This window comes from Mastigoproctus giganteus, chromosome 9, assembly GCF_048544385.1.
Source record: "Mastigoproctus giganteus isolate SK-2022 chromosome 9, ASM4854438v1, whole genome shotgun sequence".
Taxonomy (NCBI): Eukaryota; Metazoa; Arthropoda; class Arachnida; order Uropygi; family Thelyphonidae; genus Mastigoproctus; species Mastigoproctus giganteus.
Genome location: NC_143583.1, coordinates 71,157,600 through 71,179,004, shown reverse-complemented (window position 1 = coordinate 71,179,004; position 21,405 = coordinate 71,157,600). Strand labels below are relative to the sequence as shown.

The following is a 21,405-nucleotide window of genomic DNA, read 5'->3' as shown; positions in this document are numbered from 1 at the left end:
AATTAAAGCATTATTACAACCTTTTCCCATTCTTCTTTTCCTTTACTTAATTCTTCTTCTCTTTCTTTCAGATTTTTCCCTAAGGTTTGAAGTTCTTTTTCCAGATGATGAATTTCTCTAGCCATTTGTTCCACATTTAGCCCTTCTCCATCTTCTTTTGCAGTAAATTTCTAATTAACAATGAAAATTTCAATGATTAAAGGATCAATACATACACATACACACAAGGTATTTAAGTGTGATTGTAAGATATAATGTAATATATATAATATTGGTGTGAATACACCATATATCACCTTAAACGAAAAAACTACATTAGTAGTGTAAAAGGGCATCATTATATCTGCATCTCATATTGTGCTCCTCCTTCACGAGTTGCCATGTATTGCACTACCTCGAATAAGTAACGCTTCACTAAAAGAGAAGACTATTGTTACTTATTCTGAGTGGGCACCACCACCAAGACGGCACCATTTCAAGGCTTGTTTGTGTATGTGTGGGATAATAACTCTACTATCCACTTGTCCCTATTAGACTTAGAAAAGCAAAAAGTAGAGGGGAAAGTTATAGTGAGAGTGGAAGAAGAAAAGAAACAGTGTAGAAGAATGAAAGGGACAGTAACTCCTTCAACTCACACCACTCAAAAACTCATAAATTCCTCGAATAGGCAACACTTTCCAAGTAGAGAAGACTGTTGTTATCTATTTTCGGAAACTCTGTGAATATCAGGTGACCGTTTCAAGGCTTGTTGGCCTTTCATCAGTGAGTGGGCAGATACCCAGGTATTGCAGACATGACAATCCAGTTGTGAAGATAATCCACAATATGAGAGATGCCAAAAGGTGTATATGATAATGTTTAAGTCAAACTAAATGCAACAAGGCATCATATGTTTAAGAGTATAAATAATCTATATAATATTGGTGGGAATACACCATAATTCACTCTTAAACCAACCTTCCATACCACTTGGAAACAATATCATTGTTTATTTGGATTTTAGCAAAGCATTTCAGTCAGTCCCTCATGAGATGTTACTGTAAAAACTGAACATGTTGGAATTATGAGTAAGATTCTAAGATACAGGATGAGTGCAAGGCAAGAAGCAGAATAACTGCTGGTTACTCTTCAGATTGGTCTAATGGTAGACGTAGGTCCTCTTCAGTCCAGTTCCGGACCACTGTTGTTTCTGATTTTCATAAATGAATTAACTAAAGGATAAAGATCATGATATCAAAATTTGCAGATTGGGAGAGTGGTTACTGATCAACACCAAGAAGTACTTCAGAGCAACTTGTACATGCATCAAAGATAATCAGAAAAGTGGCAGCTATGTTTTAATGCAGCAAAATGCAAAAGGTCATACATTTGGAGAACAGCAATTCCAAAATAACTTATACACTTGGTGGGTTGAATTAAAAATGGTAAAAGAAGAAAGGGATTTGGGCATTACAATACAGACAGATGTGAAATTATCCAAACAGTGTAGATAAGCAGCAAGCAAGGCTGCTACTTATCTACACTACTTGGAGAATTCCACTGGTGTCCTATCAATGATACCAGTGAAATTGGTAACTGTAACATTGCACTTTGAACATTGTGTTCAAGTATGGAAGCCACACCAAAAAAAAAAAAAAAAAATATAGAGTTTCTTGAAAAGGTCCAAATATAGGCAACCCACTTGGCAAGACTGTAAAAGGCACCAATAACAGGAACGACTTCAAATATGTGAGCTACAGAGTTTGGCAACCAGGCATGTTATAAGGATACCTCACTGAGGTCTATAAGGCTCTGAGAGGGAATAGTAAAAGAATGAAGTATATAATATTGGTGTAAATACACCATAGTTTACCCTTAAATTTAACTAATTAAGTAGTGTAATGGCATCGTTTGATTTTATCTCATATTGGGGCTACCTTCACAACAAGATATCAGGTATTGCACTACTTCGAATAAATAACGCTGCCATTAACATTTGAATAAACGATGCCGTTACACTACTTAAGTAGTTAAATTTATGTGTAAACTATGGAGTATTTACACCGATATTATATGGTTAATTTCAACCCATAACATATTATGCCTTCTGCATTTAGTCTTCAAAATATTATCATTATCTTCACCATTTGGCATCTCTCATATTGTGTAATTAACTTCACAACCATGATGGCACGTCTGCATTATCAGGGTATCTGCCCACCCACCGATGAGTGAGGCATCAAGCTCCAAAACGCATCTGGGTGGTGATCCCCACTGAGAATAAATAACAGTAGTTCCCTCTACTAGAGAAGGATTATTTATTCAAAATAATGCAATACCTGGTATCTCGTTGTGAAGGTAGCCACAATATGAGATAAAATCAAATGATGCCGTTACACTACTTAAGTAGTTAAATTTATGGGTAAACTATGATGTATTTATACCAATATTATATAGTTAATTTCAACCCATAGCATATTATGCCTTGTACATTAAGTCTTCAAAAAATGAATGAAGTTGAAATTTTCAGTTATGATTCCAGAACTAAGAAACATAAATTCAAATTAGGGAGATGAACTTAAGACTACACTATAGAAAGTTTTCTTTAAACCAGCAATTTTTTTGATTACTGGAATAAGTTACTTTCTCAGATTGTTGAGGTTGACAGCTTGGGGATATTCAAATGTCAGCTGGCTGGTTACCAGCATAAGAAAAGAAACATAGATTATTTATTTTCTATTTTTATTATTTATTTTATATTGTTTCTATTACATAATTAAATCTTTTATGTTTTGTAAGATACCATGGGTGATTACATGATACAACAGGTGATAAAAGCAAAAGAAAATATGTTTCAATGAATATCAAGCTTGAAGCTTTAAAAAGGTTAGACAATAGAGAAACAATAAAAAGCTGGCATCAGAAATGGGTGCAGAAGAAGTTATCATTGTGGACTGGCCAAAAAAAGAAAGTTAATGCTCAGAAAAATGTTCTAAGATTACCCAATTCTCCCACCCCCAATCTCCAAAAAAATTGTAACAGCTAAATGCCAAAAAACCAGCAAAGCTTTGTTCTTCACTAGTTTTTTGTGAATGCAAAGAAAAACCAGTAGTGGTTTCTTCACTGGTTCTTTCGCATTCATGAAGATGTAGTTTTCACAGCAGAGAATTAAAGGAAGCTTAATCACAGACCAATGCTCCAAAATAAAGCACTTAATTTTCAGAAACAACTACAAGACAGTAATAGTGACTCCTTCTTTGTAGAGTGGTTAGATCAGAAGAAGAAAAAGCATGGGGTGAGATAACTGAATAGTAGTGGGAGAAAACTTGTGTCAGACTTAAAAACAGTTAAAACAATGCAAATACATTAACCTAATAGAATGTGAGAATTTTACAACAGACCAACTGTACAATTGTGATGCAACAGGATTAAACTATAAAATACATCCATCTAAAACCTCAGCTTCTTTCCAAGAAAAAGCAGCTCCGGGTTACAAAAAAAAACCAAAGAAAGATTAACTATGCTTGCTGCTAAAATGCTTCCAGACATCATAAATTGCCTCTTATAAATACTGACAAATCAGTTAAACCCCAGGGCATAAAACACATTTATTTGAAGTCTTGGCCAGTACCATATAATGACCAGAAAAGCTGCAGGATGAACCATGAGCTATTCAAACAATTTTTTTTTTAACAATTTGTTCGAAAAAATAGTAAAATTTTTAAGAGAGAAATCTTCCTCATAAGGCTCTATTGATACTAAACAGTACACCTTTCCATCCAAATGAAGAATTAACTAGTTATAGAATTCTTATTATGTTCTTAACACCTAATGCTACCAGTTTTGTGGTAGCATCAGGGCAACCAACAGAGAAGGGTGTTTTGAGTGTTGAAAAAGAAAATAGCAATGAAAGTTATTACAAAACAACAGCAAATGAAGACTGTAAGAAAATTAATGTGAAGAAAGACATTCTATACCAGATAGCCAGATCATGGTCTCAAATGTATCATATAAAACTAGTCAAATCATGGAGAAAGCTACTGACAAACACTGAAGTCCAGGAGGAGACGGTGGAAGGCAATGAGTGTGGAAACTTGACCAACCTGATCAAAAAACTGCCAGAATGTGAAAAATCTTATGGCAATAGTTTGGCCAAGATGAAGAGTACAAAATCACAGACAATTGAATAAAAGAAGCAGATGATGAAAACAATAATGAAAGTGGGCAAGGTGACATCAAACAAACCAGGGGTGTTTCATACTGAAGAACTTGCTGCTCTTGAGGTAGCAGTAAACTATATAGAACTATATAGAAATTGCAATTTCAAAAACAAAGACACCTAAAAAAATTTTAAGGTTAAATTAGTAGAAAACTTTGATTCTTTTTATAATTTAAGTGGATTTATAAATGATATTATTATTAATAAAAACCTACGTGTTGTAAATTGCCTTTTTTTTTTTTTTTTTAGGTTTATCTGAGTTTTTTGATAATTCAAGGCAATCTCAGTCCCATTCACCTCAAACTATCAAGATTCTACCGCACACGTATATGCTCTGTGTATACACACACACACACACATGCACGCACACACACACATGCTGATGAAAGGGTTAACAAATATCAGGGCAACGAATGATGCAGCACTAAACTCGAGGAACTCCACTCAAGACCCTGGTCCACTCACTGCAATACCTATCTATTACCAACTTTTTATCCAGCAAAGTACCTTCCTGCCGATGGCACAATGTTCTAATTTATACAAAAGGTATTCATGTGAGATAGTATCAAAACCTAAATTAAAGTCTAAATACACTATGCAGAATTATTCTTGTACCCAGTTCTTTCATGATAATCTCATAATAATTTACCAAATTAGTTAGAAATGATTTCTCTTTAACAAAGCCATGCTGTTTTGATATTATTCTATCCCTGTCCAGATGGTCCTGCAATACATCCTTAATCTTGGATTCCATGATTTTTCTTGCCACAGAAGTTAAACTTACAGTTTGATTACCCATTTCATTCTTGGAACTAGTTTTGTAAACTGGAGAGACATTTGCATATCTCCACTCTGCTGAGCTTTATCTGAGTCCAGAAATGCATTCATTATAAAAGATAGGGATTTGGGAATCCATCCTGATGCTTCTTTAATATCACTGAATAAATCCTATTACCTTAACATTGTAGTCTTGTAAATAAAAAAGTCTGGTGCTTTTTTGGAGTTATTACTCTTAAAATTAAACAAGTAAGCCACATTAAACTATGGAACCACCAAAAAAAAAAAAATGTTCTTTTACTTATTTTTTTGTTATTTCTGTTTGTTTTGTTTTGTTATTTGGTTTTTAGGAGCATTAGCAACTAAGGCCATATTGCTCCGGGATATGCGGTGGTCATTCCCTGACCTTTCCACATCCTCCATATTTGGTGGTGATGGGCTCGAACCCCGGTCTAATCAAGAAGCGTGTGCTACGCACTGCTGCTCCTTCCCACCTGGCTACGGAGGCGCCTTTTGTTATTTCTATTTATTTTTTTATTTTTTCTAATCAGCTAATGGTTATTCCTTAGATAATAAAAGTTCTGCAGCTGAAATTTTATACCTTCCATGATTTCAGTTTTTCTTCTAGATCTTCAACTTGTTCTAGTAATTCTTTTTCTCGGTGTGCTCCCATAAGACCCTCCTTCTTAGCCATCTGTTCTAGTTCTTCAAGAGCCACATCTGCTTGCAAAGCCTTCACCTAACCAACAAAAAGAAATTTTATAACTCTATAATTAAGACCAAACATGTTTATTATAAATTATTTCTTTCAACTAAAAACAAATTAATATTAGTATCAATAGTAGCAAATGAGGCAAGGAAGCAAGCTTATACAGCATCAGCCAAAAATAAATAAACACTTCCTACATTGCCTGTCTATCTTCCCTCGGTTTGTTCAGAATAATCATTTTTCTAGTTAATAATTTTTTTTTTAAATGATAAACCTAATAAAAAACAGACAGACTCCAAAACAGACTATTTTCATTACATAAGATAGATTTTGAAAGTTAGCCATATATAGATTTTGAAAGTTAAGACATATATGATGCAAGAAAGCAAGCTTATACAGCATCAGCCAAAAAAAAAAAAAAATAAAATAAAATACCCTTTCCATTTTGCCCATCCAGTCACTCTAAATATTTGTCTAGTTCAGCTTTAAATTTATTTAAGCTATCAGCTTCCACAACAACAACAGATAGAAGTCTGTTCCATCAATCAACTACCCGTTGGCTAAAGGCAAACTTCAGCACATCTATTCTACAACTGTCTTTCCTCAATTTGAATATATGCCCTCTCAGGTTCGTAATCTGAGCAAGCAGAAGGATCCCATCAGCATTGAGCCTGCTCAAAAAATTCAAGGCCTTATAGACTCAATCAGGTCACTTCGCAGGTGCCTAGTCTCCAGATGCTGCAACGTGAAAAACTTAAGCCTTTCTTGGTAAGAGTTCCCCTTTGTTCCTCTCACCAATCTTGTTGAGAGGAACAAAATTAAACTTGATGTTAATTCTCTGAATATTAATAATGTAACAAGAAAACACTAATGCAGTTAACCCAGCTTAATGCGCTTAACTGATCATATGATGATCTGAGTGAACTCACACTAAGAGGAGAAGGTTTTTCCATAAAAATAGAATAAATTATTATAGCATATAAATATACAAATCTGGTATAAAAAAACTAAACCAAATCAAAATCTGGGAATCTGAAGATTTTATCTTTTGAAAAATCTTTATTCATCAGTTACCATTGTGAAAGCAACCATCGATGAAGACATTAGGAATTTTTATTTCAAATAAATGCTAAAAGTTTTTTATATGTAATTTAAGACAAAAGAACATGCATAAATGGAGGCTTTTTTCAAACAAGGGAGACCTATTTTGCTTTAACTTAAACTATGAAAGTATACTCTTAACTTTGACAGTAAATACTTACTTGCATTATACTCTTTGTAACAACAAATAACTGTCTCAACTTCGAAATATCACTTTCTTCTTGGGGAGAAAACTGAAGCAAAGTAAAATAATCATCATGTATTTAATAACATTTTTTGTTCAGAAAAATAATTAATACAAAACTGCAAAGAGAAAAATACAGCAAGCAAACAAAGTGAAACCAAAGATATTGGGATTAATAATACTGACACAATATTCATTTACCTTTCTCTTATTTAAACACAAATAGTGTATAATTCACTATAATTAACTTAAATCAATGAAACCTTGTGAAAAATAACTGCTTTTGATTATATTCTTAATACCCAATAGTACCTTAAAAGGAGAAAATTAAAAAAAAAAATACCTTGCTGGACTTTAATTGTATTTTATTATCAGAAAATAAAAAGAAAACACAAATGCTACCATGGCAATTTAATAGGGGGAACTTTTAAAAAGGGCAACTAAAATTCTCCTTTTGTGTGTGTGATTTTATTATAATCATTGCTCATTTATACAGATGTATTCCTGAAAGGCAACACATACACTGATGAGCCAAAACGTTATGATCACCTACCTAATATGTTGGTCCTCCACGTGCAGCCAAAACAGCTCATACCCAGCAAAGCATGGATGCTACAAGATTTCTAAATGAGTCTTGTGGTATCTGGTACCAACACGTAACCAGCAGATCCTTTAACTCCTGTAAGGTCCATGGTTGAGATGCCACAGGTCGAAGTTGCTGTTCCAACACAAACCACAGATGCTCGATGGGATTGATGTCTGGGGAATTTGAAGGCCAAGGCAATACCTAGAAGTCTTCCTCATGTTCCGTGAACCAGTCTCAAACCATCCGGGCAGTGTGGCATGGCGAAAATTTCATCCTGCTGAAAGACAGCACCGCCAGAGGGGAAGACCGTTGCCGTGAAAGGGTGTACCTGGTCAGCAATGATGTTTAGGTGGGTGGTAGACGTCAGAGTGCCCGGCACATGGATGACTAGACCCAGGGTATCCTAGCAGAACATCGCCCAAAGCATGACACTGCTGCCACCGGCTTGTTTTTGTCCCACGGTGTATCCAGGTGCCATCACTTCCCCAGGTAAACAATGCACACATATCTAATCGTCCACGTGGTGCAACAATAAATGTGATTCATCAGACCAGACAACCTTCTTCCAATCACTCAAAGTCCAGTTTTGATGCTCGCGTGCCCATTGTAGGTGCTGTCGCCGGTGAACAGTGGTTAGCATGGGCACTCGGAGTGGCCTGCGGTTACGCATCCCCATTTTCAGTGGGGTTCAATGTACTGTGTGTTGTGACACATTACTCCTGTCACCATCATTCCAATAACTGACGAGTTGCGCCACAGTTGCCACGTACCATCCAGGAGAGGCTTCGCTCACCTCGAGCATCGATAAGCCGTGGTTGTCCAATATTTTGCTGGCGGTTCATGGGTTCCCCTCCTCGGACTACTTTCGGTAGGTACTAACCACGGCTGACCGTGAGCACCCCGCCAGCCGTGCCATTTCGGATATGTTACAATTTGGCCTTTGTCAAACTCGTTTAAGTCCGCTGCCTTTCCCATCTGAAGAGCAAGAGTAACACTGATCAAAGGAGCTCAGTATCAGGTGTTTTTTATACCATGTCCCGATCCACGTGCACACTGTAGTTCACCTGCAGTTGCTTCTATTTGCATAATGACTCGCTAGTCATAATGTTTTGGCTCATCTGTGTAGATTAAAAGCTAATTTATCATAAGAAATAACAGAGGAGAAGATGGGTGCAAGCAGAGGATTAAACTTCCAAATCACAGATAATTATGGATTCGCATAAAATATGGGGTCAAACAGTGCAAAAATTATTTTTATATAACAAGCATTTTTAAATTCAAATCTATCACATAAAGAATGAAGTTACAATATGGAACTACAATACACTGGTGGCCATGAGTTCTTATTTCATCTTTATAATTTTTTTCGTTCTGTTATGAATTTTACAAATTAAGTTTTTATTTTGTACTATCTTCCATTACTTTTTTTTTTTTAATTTTGTGTTTAGTTTTAAACTTATTTTATTAAACCTAAAATAACACTAATTTGGTACAGCAGTTTTTAAACACTTTATGATTACATTACAGAAAAATATAATGTTACAATTTGATATTAAGAAAAAATAGTTGTGTTAGTATTAATAGTGTTAAATGATACAAGAAAGCAAGCTTATATAACATCAACCAAATAAAAATCACATTTCCCCTACCATCCACTCCAATAGTTTGTCTAGTTCTTCCTTGATTTCATTCAAACTACCCTGTATAGTTGCAATTCACAACTCAAAATTCACAAATCCATCCCCTCCAATAGTTATTATTATTAGCCATATAGTGCAAGGAAGCTTGAGGCTTATGCTGCACCAGCCAGAGAGAGAGTATAAACACCAAGAAAGAGAAGAATGATAATATCCAGCTCAGGATCCTGGGTGTGCCAAGCCCATAACTCCCCAGATGTGAACCCCTGGGGTTTTGTCTAGTTCTTCCTTGAAATTATTCAAACTACCCCGCATAATTGCAATTCACAATAGAATTTTTTTATAATTAGTAAAAATACAATTACAATACAAAATAATATTATGTGAATATCATTTTGTATATTATTTTAAGTAATATTACATGAAGCAATTTTAAGTAATATCATATAATTTTATTCACATAAAATATATTCTAAAGTCTTGTCAGTGTGGGCAAGAATAATTCTTGCCCACTCTGGCAAGACTTTAGAATTATATTTATTACACAAAATATGATTAAAATCAACATTAACACTGTTAAAAACATACAATAAAATTATTAAAATATGCTAGGTTAGAAGAAAAATGGAGTGTGGGGGGAAAAGAAGGAAAACTATAGGGAGAAAGAGTAGCATATAAAATAAAGAGTGAAGAAAACAGTGGAAAGGAAGAAACCAGTTTCCAAATGTACCAGGAGAATGACCTCCAGGTCAATCCCAAATTACTGAATAGGGAGTAAACATGGAGAAAAGGAGCAGGAAAAAGAAAACCAGGGATGGATTCTGCCTAACTTGCATAGAAGCAGAGATTCAAAGTTGAATGTATATACATGCCATAATTCTTGTTAACTTTCCATCATTCACGCCCTCAACTTACCAGACACTTATGTGGCACATGTGAGTTAACCCTTTTTGTTTTAATCATAAAAGATTAATTTTTAGCTTATTTATTGAAATGAAAATGGCAATCCATTAATTATGATTTGATAAGCTCATGCAAAAAATATAAAACAAAAATAAACAAGAGAAACCAATAATAATAATAAAGAAATATCTTATTGTAGTTTTCAAGGTCACTGATCTGGCAAACACAACATGACTAGCTGTATTTGTATCAGCTGTTTGCATTTAGCTGGTAAAACCAAAGCTCTACAACAAGGTTGGACTCCTATCACCAGCATCTGACACAATGCCACACATCTGCTCAAGTGACATCTCTTAAACACCAAACAAAAAATTGTCTCATAATTCATAGTATATTAAAATACAAACATAAAATACTATGTAACCAGTTAGAAAATATTGATGGGAAAGGGTACAAGGGAGAATCTGATTTTCAAAAGTGGTATTTATCAGGCACTATACTAGCACCAGAAGGTTAACAGTGTGTCTTGTACCATGTATATGAACAGTTCCAACAGGCAAAGAGTTAGAACCTTTTTGATAATTCATAGATAATTTGTCAAGAAGTTATGTGCCTTCTGCCAAAAGTGCCCGGCTATTGCTGAGCAAAATCAGCACTCTTAAATGAAGGGTAATAAAGTGTAAGTGCTCCAACTAGCACTAAGCAGCTACAGCCAAAACGGGTGTCATTTTCAATTTTGCAGATTGTACTAATTCATCATCATCATCATCAGCCATTTTCAATCCACTGCAGGATGAAAGCCTCTCCAGCAACTTTCCAGTTCCTTCTGTTTTGAGCACTGGCCATCCATTTACTACCCACAAACTCATGAATTTCATCTATCCATCTCCACCTTTGTCTTCCAGGTTTTCTTCTAGCTCCTCTTGGATACCATTCTGTTATTTTCTTAGTCCATCTGTCATCATGTCTTTGAGCTATGTGTCCTGCCTAAGACCATTTTAGTTCTTTAGTTTTGATAAGAATGTCCTTTACTTGAGTTTGTTGCCTAATCCATGTGTTTCTCTTCTTATCTAACAGTCTGATTCCCAATATGATTCGTTCCATTCTTCGCTGTGTAGTTCTCAGCTTCTCTTCCATTCTTTTGGTGAGTTCACAAGTTTTACTTTCATAAGTCATGGTGGGGAGTATACATTGGTTCATTATTTTACGTTTCAGACAAACTGGGATATTGCTCTTCAGTATGTGACTATATTTCCTGAATGCTATCCATCCAAAATTTATTCTTCTCTTGACTTCCAGCCATTTATCATTATTACAGCTAATAACTTGTCCCAGATAAGTATATGACTCCACCTTTTCAATTACTGCTCCTTCAATCATTATTTCCCTTTCTGTGGCATACTTGTTCATCATTACTTTTGTTTTAGCCATATTCATCTTTAGTCCAAAATCCTTACTAGCTGTGCATAACTGATTAAGGTTTTCCTCTAATTGTTTGGGATCATGGCTTATGACCACAATGTCATGTTTGTTATTTGGATTCTAGGAGCACTAGCAACTAAGGCCATATTGCTCCGGGGATATGCGGTGGTCATTCCCTGACCTTTCCGCATCCTCCGTATTTGGTGGTCACAGGCTCGAACCCCGGTCTAATCAAGAAGCGTGTGCTACGCACTGCTGCTCCTGCCCACCTGGCTACGGAGGCGCCTACAATGTCATCTGCAAATCGTAAATGGTTTAGGTACTCTCCATTCACATTGACTCCTTTCTGCGACCAGTCTAATCTTCTGAAAGCTTCCTCAAGGGCAGCAGTAAACAGCTTCGGAGATATTGTGTCCCCTTGTCGAACTCCTTTCTCAATTTTAAATTTCCTACTGTCTTTGTCTAGTCTAATAAAGGAAGTAGCACTCTCATATATTTTCTTCAAAATCATAATATATGGGGTATCAATGCCTTGTCTTTCCAGTGCCCGAAACATTGCCTTATGCTGTATGAAGTCAAATGCCTTTTCATAATCCACAAATGCCAGGCATAATGGTGTTTTATATACATTTGCTTTCTCCATTAGCTTGATATTACGTGAAGGTGATCCATAGTTGAGAATCCTGTCCTAAAGCCAGCTTGCTCTTTTGGTTGATTCTCATCAAGTATTCTTTCTAATCTGTTAGTAATGACCCTTGTGAACAACTTGTAGATGTGGGATAACAAGCTAATTGGTCTATAATTTCCAATTTCTGATTTATCTCCTTTCTTATGCAGCAAAACTATGATTGCATTATTCCACTGCTTAGGCGTCACACCTTTTCTAATGCACTTTGTGAAGAGCTTTGCCAGTTTTTGTGTTATGTCTCTTCCTTCCAATTTTAAAAACTCTACAGTAACTTCATCTTCCCCCGGGGCTTTCTGATTCATTTTCTTCAATGCATGTTCTACCTCATCAGGAAGAATATCGGGTATGACATATGTGTTGCTACTTTGCAATCCATCTTCCCCACTGCTGCCATCATTCCCCTGCTCCTTGTATAATTCTGTATAGTAGTCTTCTGCTATTTGAATTATGCCTTCTCTGCTGTTTATAAGTACACCATAGCTATTCTTCAGTTTCAGTATCATTTGTCTTTCTGTATTATTGCTCATGGCTGCTGATTTAAATCCTTTGTTTTCCCTTAATGCTTGTTCTACTTTTCTTGTGTTAAATCTTCTTATGTCCTCTCTGAGTCTCTTTCTAATGGCTTTGCATAACTCAGTATACTCGATTTTCTCCCTGTCAGTGTTTTTCTTGCTTTTCATTTGTCGTCTTCGGTTCATCATGACAAGTGTTTCTTGACTAATTTTTTCTTCTTTGGATTTCTTTTTCCCTATAGGTTTCTTGGGCTTTATCACTTTCAAAAAGTTGTAATATTCCTCATCAATATCTTGGTCCTCAGCTTATATAAAAAACTAAAATAAAATAATCATAAACCATAGTACACACTGTCTTTCAAGAAGCCACAGCATAGCCATGGTTTATGAAATCAAAGTATTTCAATGGCCAAACAATTCAGTGAATGGATCTAATGGTTAATTTAGTGTATGTTAATGAAATAAAATTATTTAATATCTTATTTTGTTTTAATTTTCTGTGGAACTGAAATTGCATCCTGAACCAAATAGCAGTGGCTTTGATACAGTGTTAGTGTTAAATGAAAGCTATGTTACATTTTCTAGCTTGATTTTATAACCAGAAATTGCTTTAATTCTGGTTTTTCTTATAGATTTTGATAAAATTTTGAAGAATTCAGTTGTTTGCTACTTTTTGATAACACTTTCTTAAGGAATGGATTAGTGTTAAGCAATTACTGCAAATCTGTATATATCTAATACTGTATATTGTGACAAAATAATATTCCTATGGATTTTTCGGGTAATACTGAAATCCCGGTAACAAAGGTGCACAATTTCAAATTTAAATGTGTTTCTTTCATCGTATAAATTGACCATGACTTTATTATTTATTTTTTTTTTTTTTGTGAATTCTAAATCTATTAAAGTAAAGGTGATATTTTATAAATAAAATAATAATAAATATAAATATAATAATATCAGTATTTTCACTAGTTTTCTCTAATGCAATTTCTGTGGGGTAAATTTACTTATTTATTTTATTAAAATTGCAGTTGAAGATAAGCCAGGTCACTGACAAAACAGAATGCAGTTAACTTTACATTATTATGAGTTTGGTACTGTAATTCAAAATGATGAAGAAAAAGGTCTGAGATAATGGAGGCAATTCTTACAGCCATTGGTATTCCTTTTGTTTACACAGTCTGTCCCAGTACCTATATAATTATTAAAAATGCCTAACTAAGAGAAGGAATTCCACTTTTTTTTTTATCCTTAAGAAACAATTCAATTTTATCAAATTCTATAGGAAAAACATAGCTATAGGCTTTTTTCACACCACTGCCAAGTAGTCTATCTCATGCATAGTTTGCACTATTTTTCCCTGGCAGAATTTGGATTGTACCTCACTTTACCTCACAGGCAGCACAGTAGTCACAATCACCATCCTCCCCACACTGGACAGAAAAGGCCTGGGCCTGAATCCCACCAACAATGCAAGGAATCCCACTCCCACAGGCCACTCCAGCCTCTGGCCAAGCAGTCCCAGACAAAGGACAGCAAGAGTCCCCTCCCAAGCAACTCGGGCCCTCCTTTTCAGCAAAACAAGCAAAACACCAGAGAACACATGCAACACACAGCCACAACATAGATGGGTAGATATACAGCTGCTCCCGGGCACCTCAATATGACAGTATTTTTTTTGTTTGTTTGTTTTTGGTCTCATAATTTTATTTACTTCGGTTCAAAAACAAACGACAAGCCAACGAATCCTCTTGAAACCCTATGACTAGCATTCTTCATGGAAACAAGGAAATCTGTATGTTGTTCACACCTCCAAATGTGTTTTTTCTCTGAAATGTTGGTGGGCAAGAATCTGGTTCCCCATTCCATCTAGATGAAGTTGCGTCTAGCCCAATTAAAGATAGAATCTCTAGTTACAAAATCAAACTAGAAAATACGGTATCAGTAATAGTAGTGGCAAATGATGCAAAGATACCACAACGGGCAGCACAGCAGGTAATTCCAGGAAAAAATAATAATAAAATAAATAAATAAAATAATAAATAAAAATAAAAAATAAACACACTAATAATAAAATAATAATAAATAAATCAAAAATAAAAATAACAATATAAAGATAGACGAAACAATTAATAAACTAATTTTTCATTATCCATATGGTAAAAGAGTGGTTCATTTAAAAAATTAATCCTCGGTAATGGTCACTTCTCCAAAAGAGCCACTCTCCCACAACCATCCCAAGCCATGTGTCATTTGGCATTACAACATGACGACCTGAGTGATTTCTAATTTCTCTTTTACCTGGACTAATGTAAGTGCTGGATTAAGGCAGGAGCTAGCAGGGCCTTTACCTGGAGTGGCATTCTTTAAGAGGTGGCAAATTTTAGAAATGAAAAAAAAAAAATATATATATATATATATATCCTTATTAAAGAGGCGCCGAAATATCTTTCTGCCCAGGGCACAGAAATACCTTGATCCGGGCCTGACTATTGTTTTAAATCTCTCAATCCTAGTATTCTCGTGGGGATGAAATCCCCTATTCTGAATTTTACTTTGAACTCATCCTTTATTAAAACTTGGTTGTTCAAGATATAATAAAGTATATCACAACCAAAGTGCATTCAAATCTCCAGTTTCATTTTATCTCTACACTAAAGCTGATAATAGTTGTAAATATGCTATTAAAAAATCCAAACTCATTTTGAAAAGTTTAAAAATATAAAACCTTTTTTCCAATATATCAATAAGATTAATTATCATTTAGTATTAACTTCTTCAGTAGTTTATTTATTAAATTCTGTTCAAAACTGTAAAATTCTATTCATTATTCTGTTAAACTGAGTTACAAGTGTATAATACGCTCACTGGCTACAAAATTATGAACCTCATTCAAAATCTACTAGGGCCACCTTTTGCCTGAATTACAGCTCATTAGCATTAATGGAGGTACATGATTCAAGAAAGCTAGCTTACACAGCATCACCCAAAAAAAATCCCATTTCACCCATTCATTCGCTCAAAAGGTTTATCCAGTTCTTCCTTGAATTTATTTAAGATATCAACTTCCACAACGACCAATGAAAGCTTGTTCCAGCAATCAACCACCCACTGGCTGGAAGCTAATTTCCACACATCTATTTTACAACCACCTTTCTTTAATTTGAATATATGCCCTCTCAGGTGCATAATCTGAGCAAGAGGAAGAATACATAGATTCCACTGTGTTTGAGGTAGCTCAGCTCCATATTTCCATTCTTCCATTAGGATATTTGTTGTTTGTTTCTTATTTGGTTTTTAGGAGCATTAGCAACTAAGGCCATATTGCTCCAGGAATATGCGGTGGTCATTCCCTGACCTTTCCGCATCCTCCGTATTTGGTGGTGACGGGCTCGAACCGCGGTCTAATCAAGAAGCATGTGCTATGCACTGCTGCTTCTTCCCACCTGGCAATGGAGGCGCCCACCTGGTCTGTACCAACAAAACATATCCCATACCATGATACCACCTCTAGCTGCTTGAGTGGTGGACATGAGACATTCTGGATACATAGATTCCTGAGGTTCACACACACTTTCATCCCACCCTGGGTGCAAAAAAAAAGTGTAAATCAAGACCTGTCAGACCACATCATCTTTTTCCATTGTTCCACAGACTCAGCATCGATGGCACCACTCTAGTCTTCAGTTCCAAAATGAAGATGTTTTACAGAAAGCATTAGCATAAGCATTAGTAGAGGCATATGATGCAAGAAAGCAAGCTTATGCAGCATCAGCCAAAAGAAAAAAAAAAAAAAAAAAACGCTCCCATTTCACACCCCTCCATTCATTCAAAATACCTGTCCAGCTCAGCCTTAAATTTATTTAGGCTATCAACTTCCACAACAAAGGATGGAAGTCTGTTCCACCAACCAACCAACTACCCGCTGGCTAAAGGCAAACTTCCACACATCTATTCTACATTTGTCTTTCCTCAATTTGAATTTATGGTGATTATTCTGAGCAAAAGGAAGAATCCCATCAGCATTGAGCATGCTCAAACCATTCAAGGCTTTATATACCTCAATCAGATCACCTCGCAGGTGCCTAGTCTCCAGACACTGTAATTTGCAAAATTTAAGCCTTTCTTCGTAAGAGCAACCCTTTGTTCCATTCACTAATCTTGTTGCCCTTATCTGTACTCGTTCCAACAGCTCTACATGTTTCTTGAAATGAGGCCTCCAGACCTGTATATGGTACTCAAGGTGTGGCCTGACCATTGTCTTATACAAGGGGATAATCACCTCCTTATCCCTGCTAGAAAAATTCCTGTGTATCATTGAAAAGACACTATGAGCTACTCTTGCAGACCGTCTGCACTGCTCAGAAAACTTCATCTCTGCTTGCACAATTGCCCCCAGGTCCTTTTCATTCTCTACCACTGTCAGTGTAGTAGAGTTGATACGTCACTCTGGGATTACTGCTTCCAATATGTAGTACTTTACATTTGTCAATGTTTAACTTCATTTGCCACCTCTCAGCCCATCTGCTCAACTTTTCTAGATCCTGTTGCAGCAGGGTAGTCATTAGTGTCCTTAACCACCCTGCCAACCTTCGTATCATCTGCAAACTTGACATTAAGCTTGATATACCATCATCAATATCATTTATAAATACAGAAAACAACAATGGACCCAACACCGAACCCTGAGGGACTCCACTAATAACATTAGTCCACGATGAGCAATGTCTATTGATTACCACTCTGTCTTCTCCCACTCATAGGCATACTAGCATTGGTATACTTGCATGTATACCGATGTTAGAATTATAGTAAATAAATTTGATGAATTTGAACTGCTGGTCAAGACATCAAAGGTGGATATTGCTGGGATAGCAGAGACGTGGTGTCACAGATATAAGGAATGCAGAACTGGAATTTGGGGAGTACAATGTGTACAGAAAGGATAGACAGGATAGGAAGGGAGAAGGTGTTATGCTGTTAATTAAGAAAAACAAAATCAAAAGAAGTTCATCCAGTTGATATAGATGAACAGTGCACTGTTGAGTCAGTTTGGTGTGACATAAGCACTGCGAAAGCAAAAATAAGAGTAGGAGTGTGTTATTGGCCTAATGACTCGAATGAGTACAAGAACAATTGTACAGAGAAATAGAGTGGGCTAGTAAATCAGAATGTCTTATAATGGGGGATTTTAACTTCCCAGATATTGACTGGAACTTGTGGTTTGGTCACTCACACACTAGTAAGACTTTTTTGGATTTATTGGATGATTGTTTTCTGCAGCAGCAGCATGTTCGAGAGGCAACCAGAGAAGGTAATACATTCTTGATCTGGTTATCAGTAGTGATCATTCGTGTATTAAGAATTTGCAGATAAAGAAACCACTACGTGGCAGTGATCACAATGTACTGATGTGGGATTTACTTAAAGATATAATTACCATCAGGGGTAAAGGAAAGGGTTTTTGCTTCCATAAAGGTGAGCACAGTGGTCTCAGACAGTTTTTAAATTCTGTACAGTGGGATTAACTGACGATGTTACCAACAGTAAATTCTAAGTGGGAAGCATTCAAGGAATTAATCGTGGATGCTACTAAAAGCTTCATACCTATTAAGAAATATTGTTCAAGGTTTAAGCCTAAATGGTTATCAAACAACTAATGAGACTCGTGACAGAGAAGAAAAATGCATGGGATGCATATAAATTATCAAGAGACTCAGAAGCCTATGGCAGATATAAGCTAGTCTGTAATCAGGTCACAAAGGAGGTTAGGCAGGCGAAGGCAGATTACAAGAAATCTTTGGCAAAAGATGCTAAGAAAACAGCAAGGTTTTCTTTACTTATATAAACTCTAAAAGGAAGGGGATGAATCTGATTGGTCCACTTGATATCGATGGTTCCACTGTTGATGATCCTGCTCAGATAGCAAACAAACTGAATGAGTATTTTGCATCAACATTCACACATGAGGAGTTATTAAGGTTTGAAAATGGCAGAAGATATCAAATTGTAGCAGGGTGCTTAATGATTTTGAAATAATTGAGAGCAAAGTGGAGGAGAAATTGTTGTAGTTAAACATAAAAAAGGCACCTGGGGTGGATGGGATCTATCCAGTTATATTAAAGGAGGCGGCAAAGCAACTAAGCAAACCCTTAGCCATAATCATGAGAGAATCCTTGGACTCGGGAGGTCCCCACGGACTGGAGATATGCAAATATATCCACAATTCACAAAGAGGGGATCGAAGGGTGACACGAGTAATTACAGACCAGTTAGTTTAACTTTTGCTCCGGGTAAAATAATGGAGTCACTGGTTAAAGATGCATTGCAGGATCATCTAGACAAGACTGCAGCAATAATTCAGACACAGCATGGGTTTGTTAAGGGAAAGTCTTGTCTGACAAATTTGATTAGTTATTGTGATTTGGATACAAAGGAAGTGGATGCAAAAAATAATTTTGACATCATATATTTGGATTTCGGGAAAGCTTTTGACACTGTTGCACATGGAAGACTATTGTACAAATTGGAGCAGAATGGTATTAAGGGTAAGTTGCTACAATGGATAAAAGGATGGTTGAGTGGGAGAAGACAGACGGTGGTAATTAATGGGTGCTGCTCTTTGTGGACTAATGTTATTAGTGGAGTCCCACAGGGTTCGGTGTTGGGTTCTCTGCTGTTTTGTATATTTATCAATGATACTGATGAAGGTATATCAGGCTTAGTGTCGAAGTTTGCAGATGATACAAAGGTTGGCAGGGTTGTTAATGACAGTAATGGCAATGTGCTACTGCAACAGGATCTAGATAATTTGGGCAGATGGGCTAAGAAGTGACAACTGAAGTTTAACCTTGACAAATGCAAAGTACTGCATATGGGTAGAAGTAACCCCAGAGAAATGTACCAACTGTGTGGTACTACACTTAAGGTGGTAGAAAATGAAAAAGATTTGGGAGTAATTGTGCAGTCAGATATGAAGTTTTCTGAGCAATGCAGACAAGCTGCCAGGGCAGGTCATGTTGTTTTGTCAATGATATATAGGAATTTTGCTAGCAGGGAAAAGGAGGTGATTGTCCCTCTGTACAAGGCAATGGTCAGGCCACGCCTTGAGTACTGCGTACAGGTCTGGAGGCCTCATTTTAGGAAGGATGTAGATTTGTTTGAGGGTGTACAGAGAAGGGCAACAAGGTTGGTGAGGGGAATGAATTGATCCTCTTACCAAGAGAGGCTTAAGTTCTGCAAATTGCAGTGGCTGGAGTCTAGGCACCTGCCCGGTAATCTGAATGAGGTGTATAAGGCCTTGAATGGGTTGAGGACGCTGAATTCTGATGGGATCCTTCCACTTGTTCAGATTACGAACCTAAGGGGGCATAAATTCAAATTAAGAAAAGACAGATGTAAGAATAGATGTGCGGAAATTTGCCTTTAACCAGCAGGTGGTTAATTGCTGGAACAAACTTCCATCTGTCGTTGTGGAAGTTGATAGTTTAAATAAATTTAAGGAGGAACTGGACAGGCATTTGGAGGGAATGGTGTGATTTTTTTTTTTTTTGGCTGATGCTGCATAAGCTCATACACTTGCTTTCTTGCATCACATGCCAGTACTACTACAACTACTGAATCACAGACTATTCATCTCCCAGCAAAACGTTGGTTGGAAATGGATCTTTCTTTGCCTAAATTGAAATTTTCAGCCATTTACTGCACACAGAATCTTCTATTGTGATGCACAATTTACTTTAAATGCCTGCAGTCTCAATCTTGAAGTATCGACTCTCTGCCACATTTCTTCGTTTTCAGGCTGCTTCTCCTTTTCTTCCATTCATTGTATACTTTTGAGATGGTTGCTTTCAATATGTTGGGAATGATTTCCTTTGGTTTCTCATTTGTGGCTCCAGCTAAGTATGCTCCAACAACAACACCTTTTTGAAAATTGGAAAGATCACCTGTCTTCCCCATGACAGAATATGCTCCAACAACAACCTTTTTGAAAATTGGAAAAATCACCTGTCTTCCCCATGACTGGGTCAACTAAGATAAACACTATGCTTTCCCAGGAAAGCATACGGTATTTATCTGATACCAAGTAACTTGAGATCATACTTACATTTGCATGCCATATGTTTATCTGTTGATGCCAATTGCAAAAAAGGTTCTAAATTTTTTGGACAGTGAGGGTATATAATTGATCGCTATATTAATTATTTTCTGTTTAACTAATATAAAAAACTGAATTCATTCTTAGGTCATGTAAATTATGCTTTAAAAGATCTACCTGGAGCAACTGATCATAGAGTTCATCAGCCATGTCATCATTTAGATCATCAAGAGGACAACTCATCACTACATCCCAATTTAATGGCGACATTTCGGTTAATGATTTATTGCTTGTAATAAAGTTTGCAGGATATAAATATTTTGGGATTTAAAGTCTAGCAAAGTAACCAGATTATCTTGTTTTCTTCCTCTAGGGTTTTCTGTAAATTTAAATCTAAATATCAGATTTAAATTAAAACAAAATAGAGAAAATTACTCGTCAATGTTTAAAAAAATTATTTTTGGTCTACACACAAACAATAACACACAGAACTAATATTTTTTAATAATTTAACTAAATAATACTCTATTCAAATATATTAAATGCTTAAAATATAACACATTTATATATATATATTTATATATTTT

General features: G+C 36.0%; 1 protein-coding gene across 1 annotated transcript in view; it reads right to left on the bottom strand.

Annotated features, from left to right (window-relative positions):
- LOC150080436 (centrosomal protein of 290 kDa-like) overlaps positions 1-21,094 on the bottom strand; it is a 208,716-nt gene extending 187,622 nt beyond the window's left edge. Inside the window, exons 1-4 of the mRNA XM_090380691.1 lie at positions 20,996-21,094; positions 6,947-7,018; positions 5,577-5,714; positions 21-170 (exon numbers count right to left, since the gene is read on the bottom strand). Of these exons, the coding sequence (XP_090236817.1) occupies positions 21-170; positions 5,577-5,714; positions 6,947-7,018; positions 20,996-21,088 (453 nt within the window). The 5' untranslated portion in view covers positions 21,089-21,094. The remainder of the gene's footprint in view (positions 1-20; positions 171-5,576; positions 5,715-6,946; positions 7,019-20,995) is intronic.
- Between the last annotated feature and the right edge of the window lie 311 nt (positions 21,095-21,405).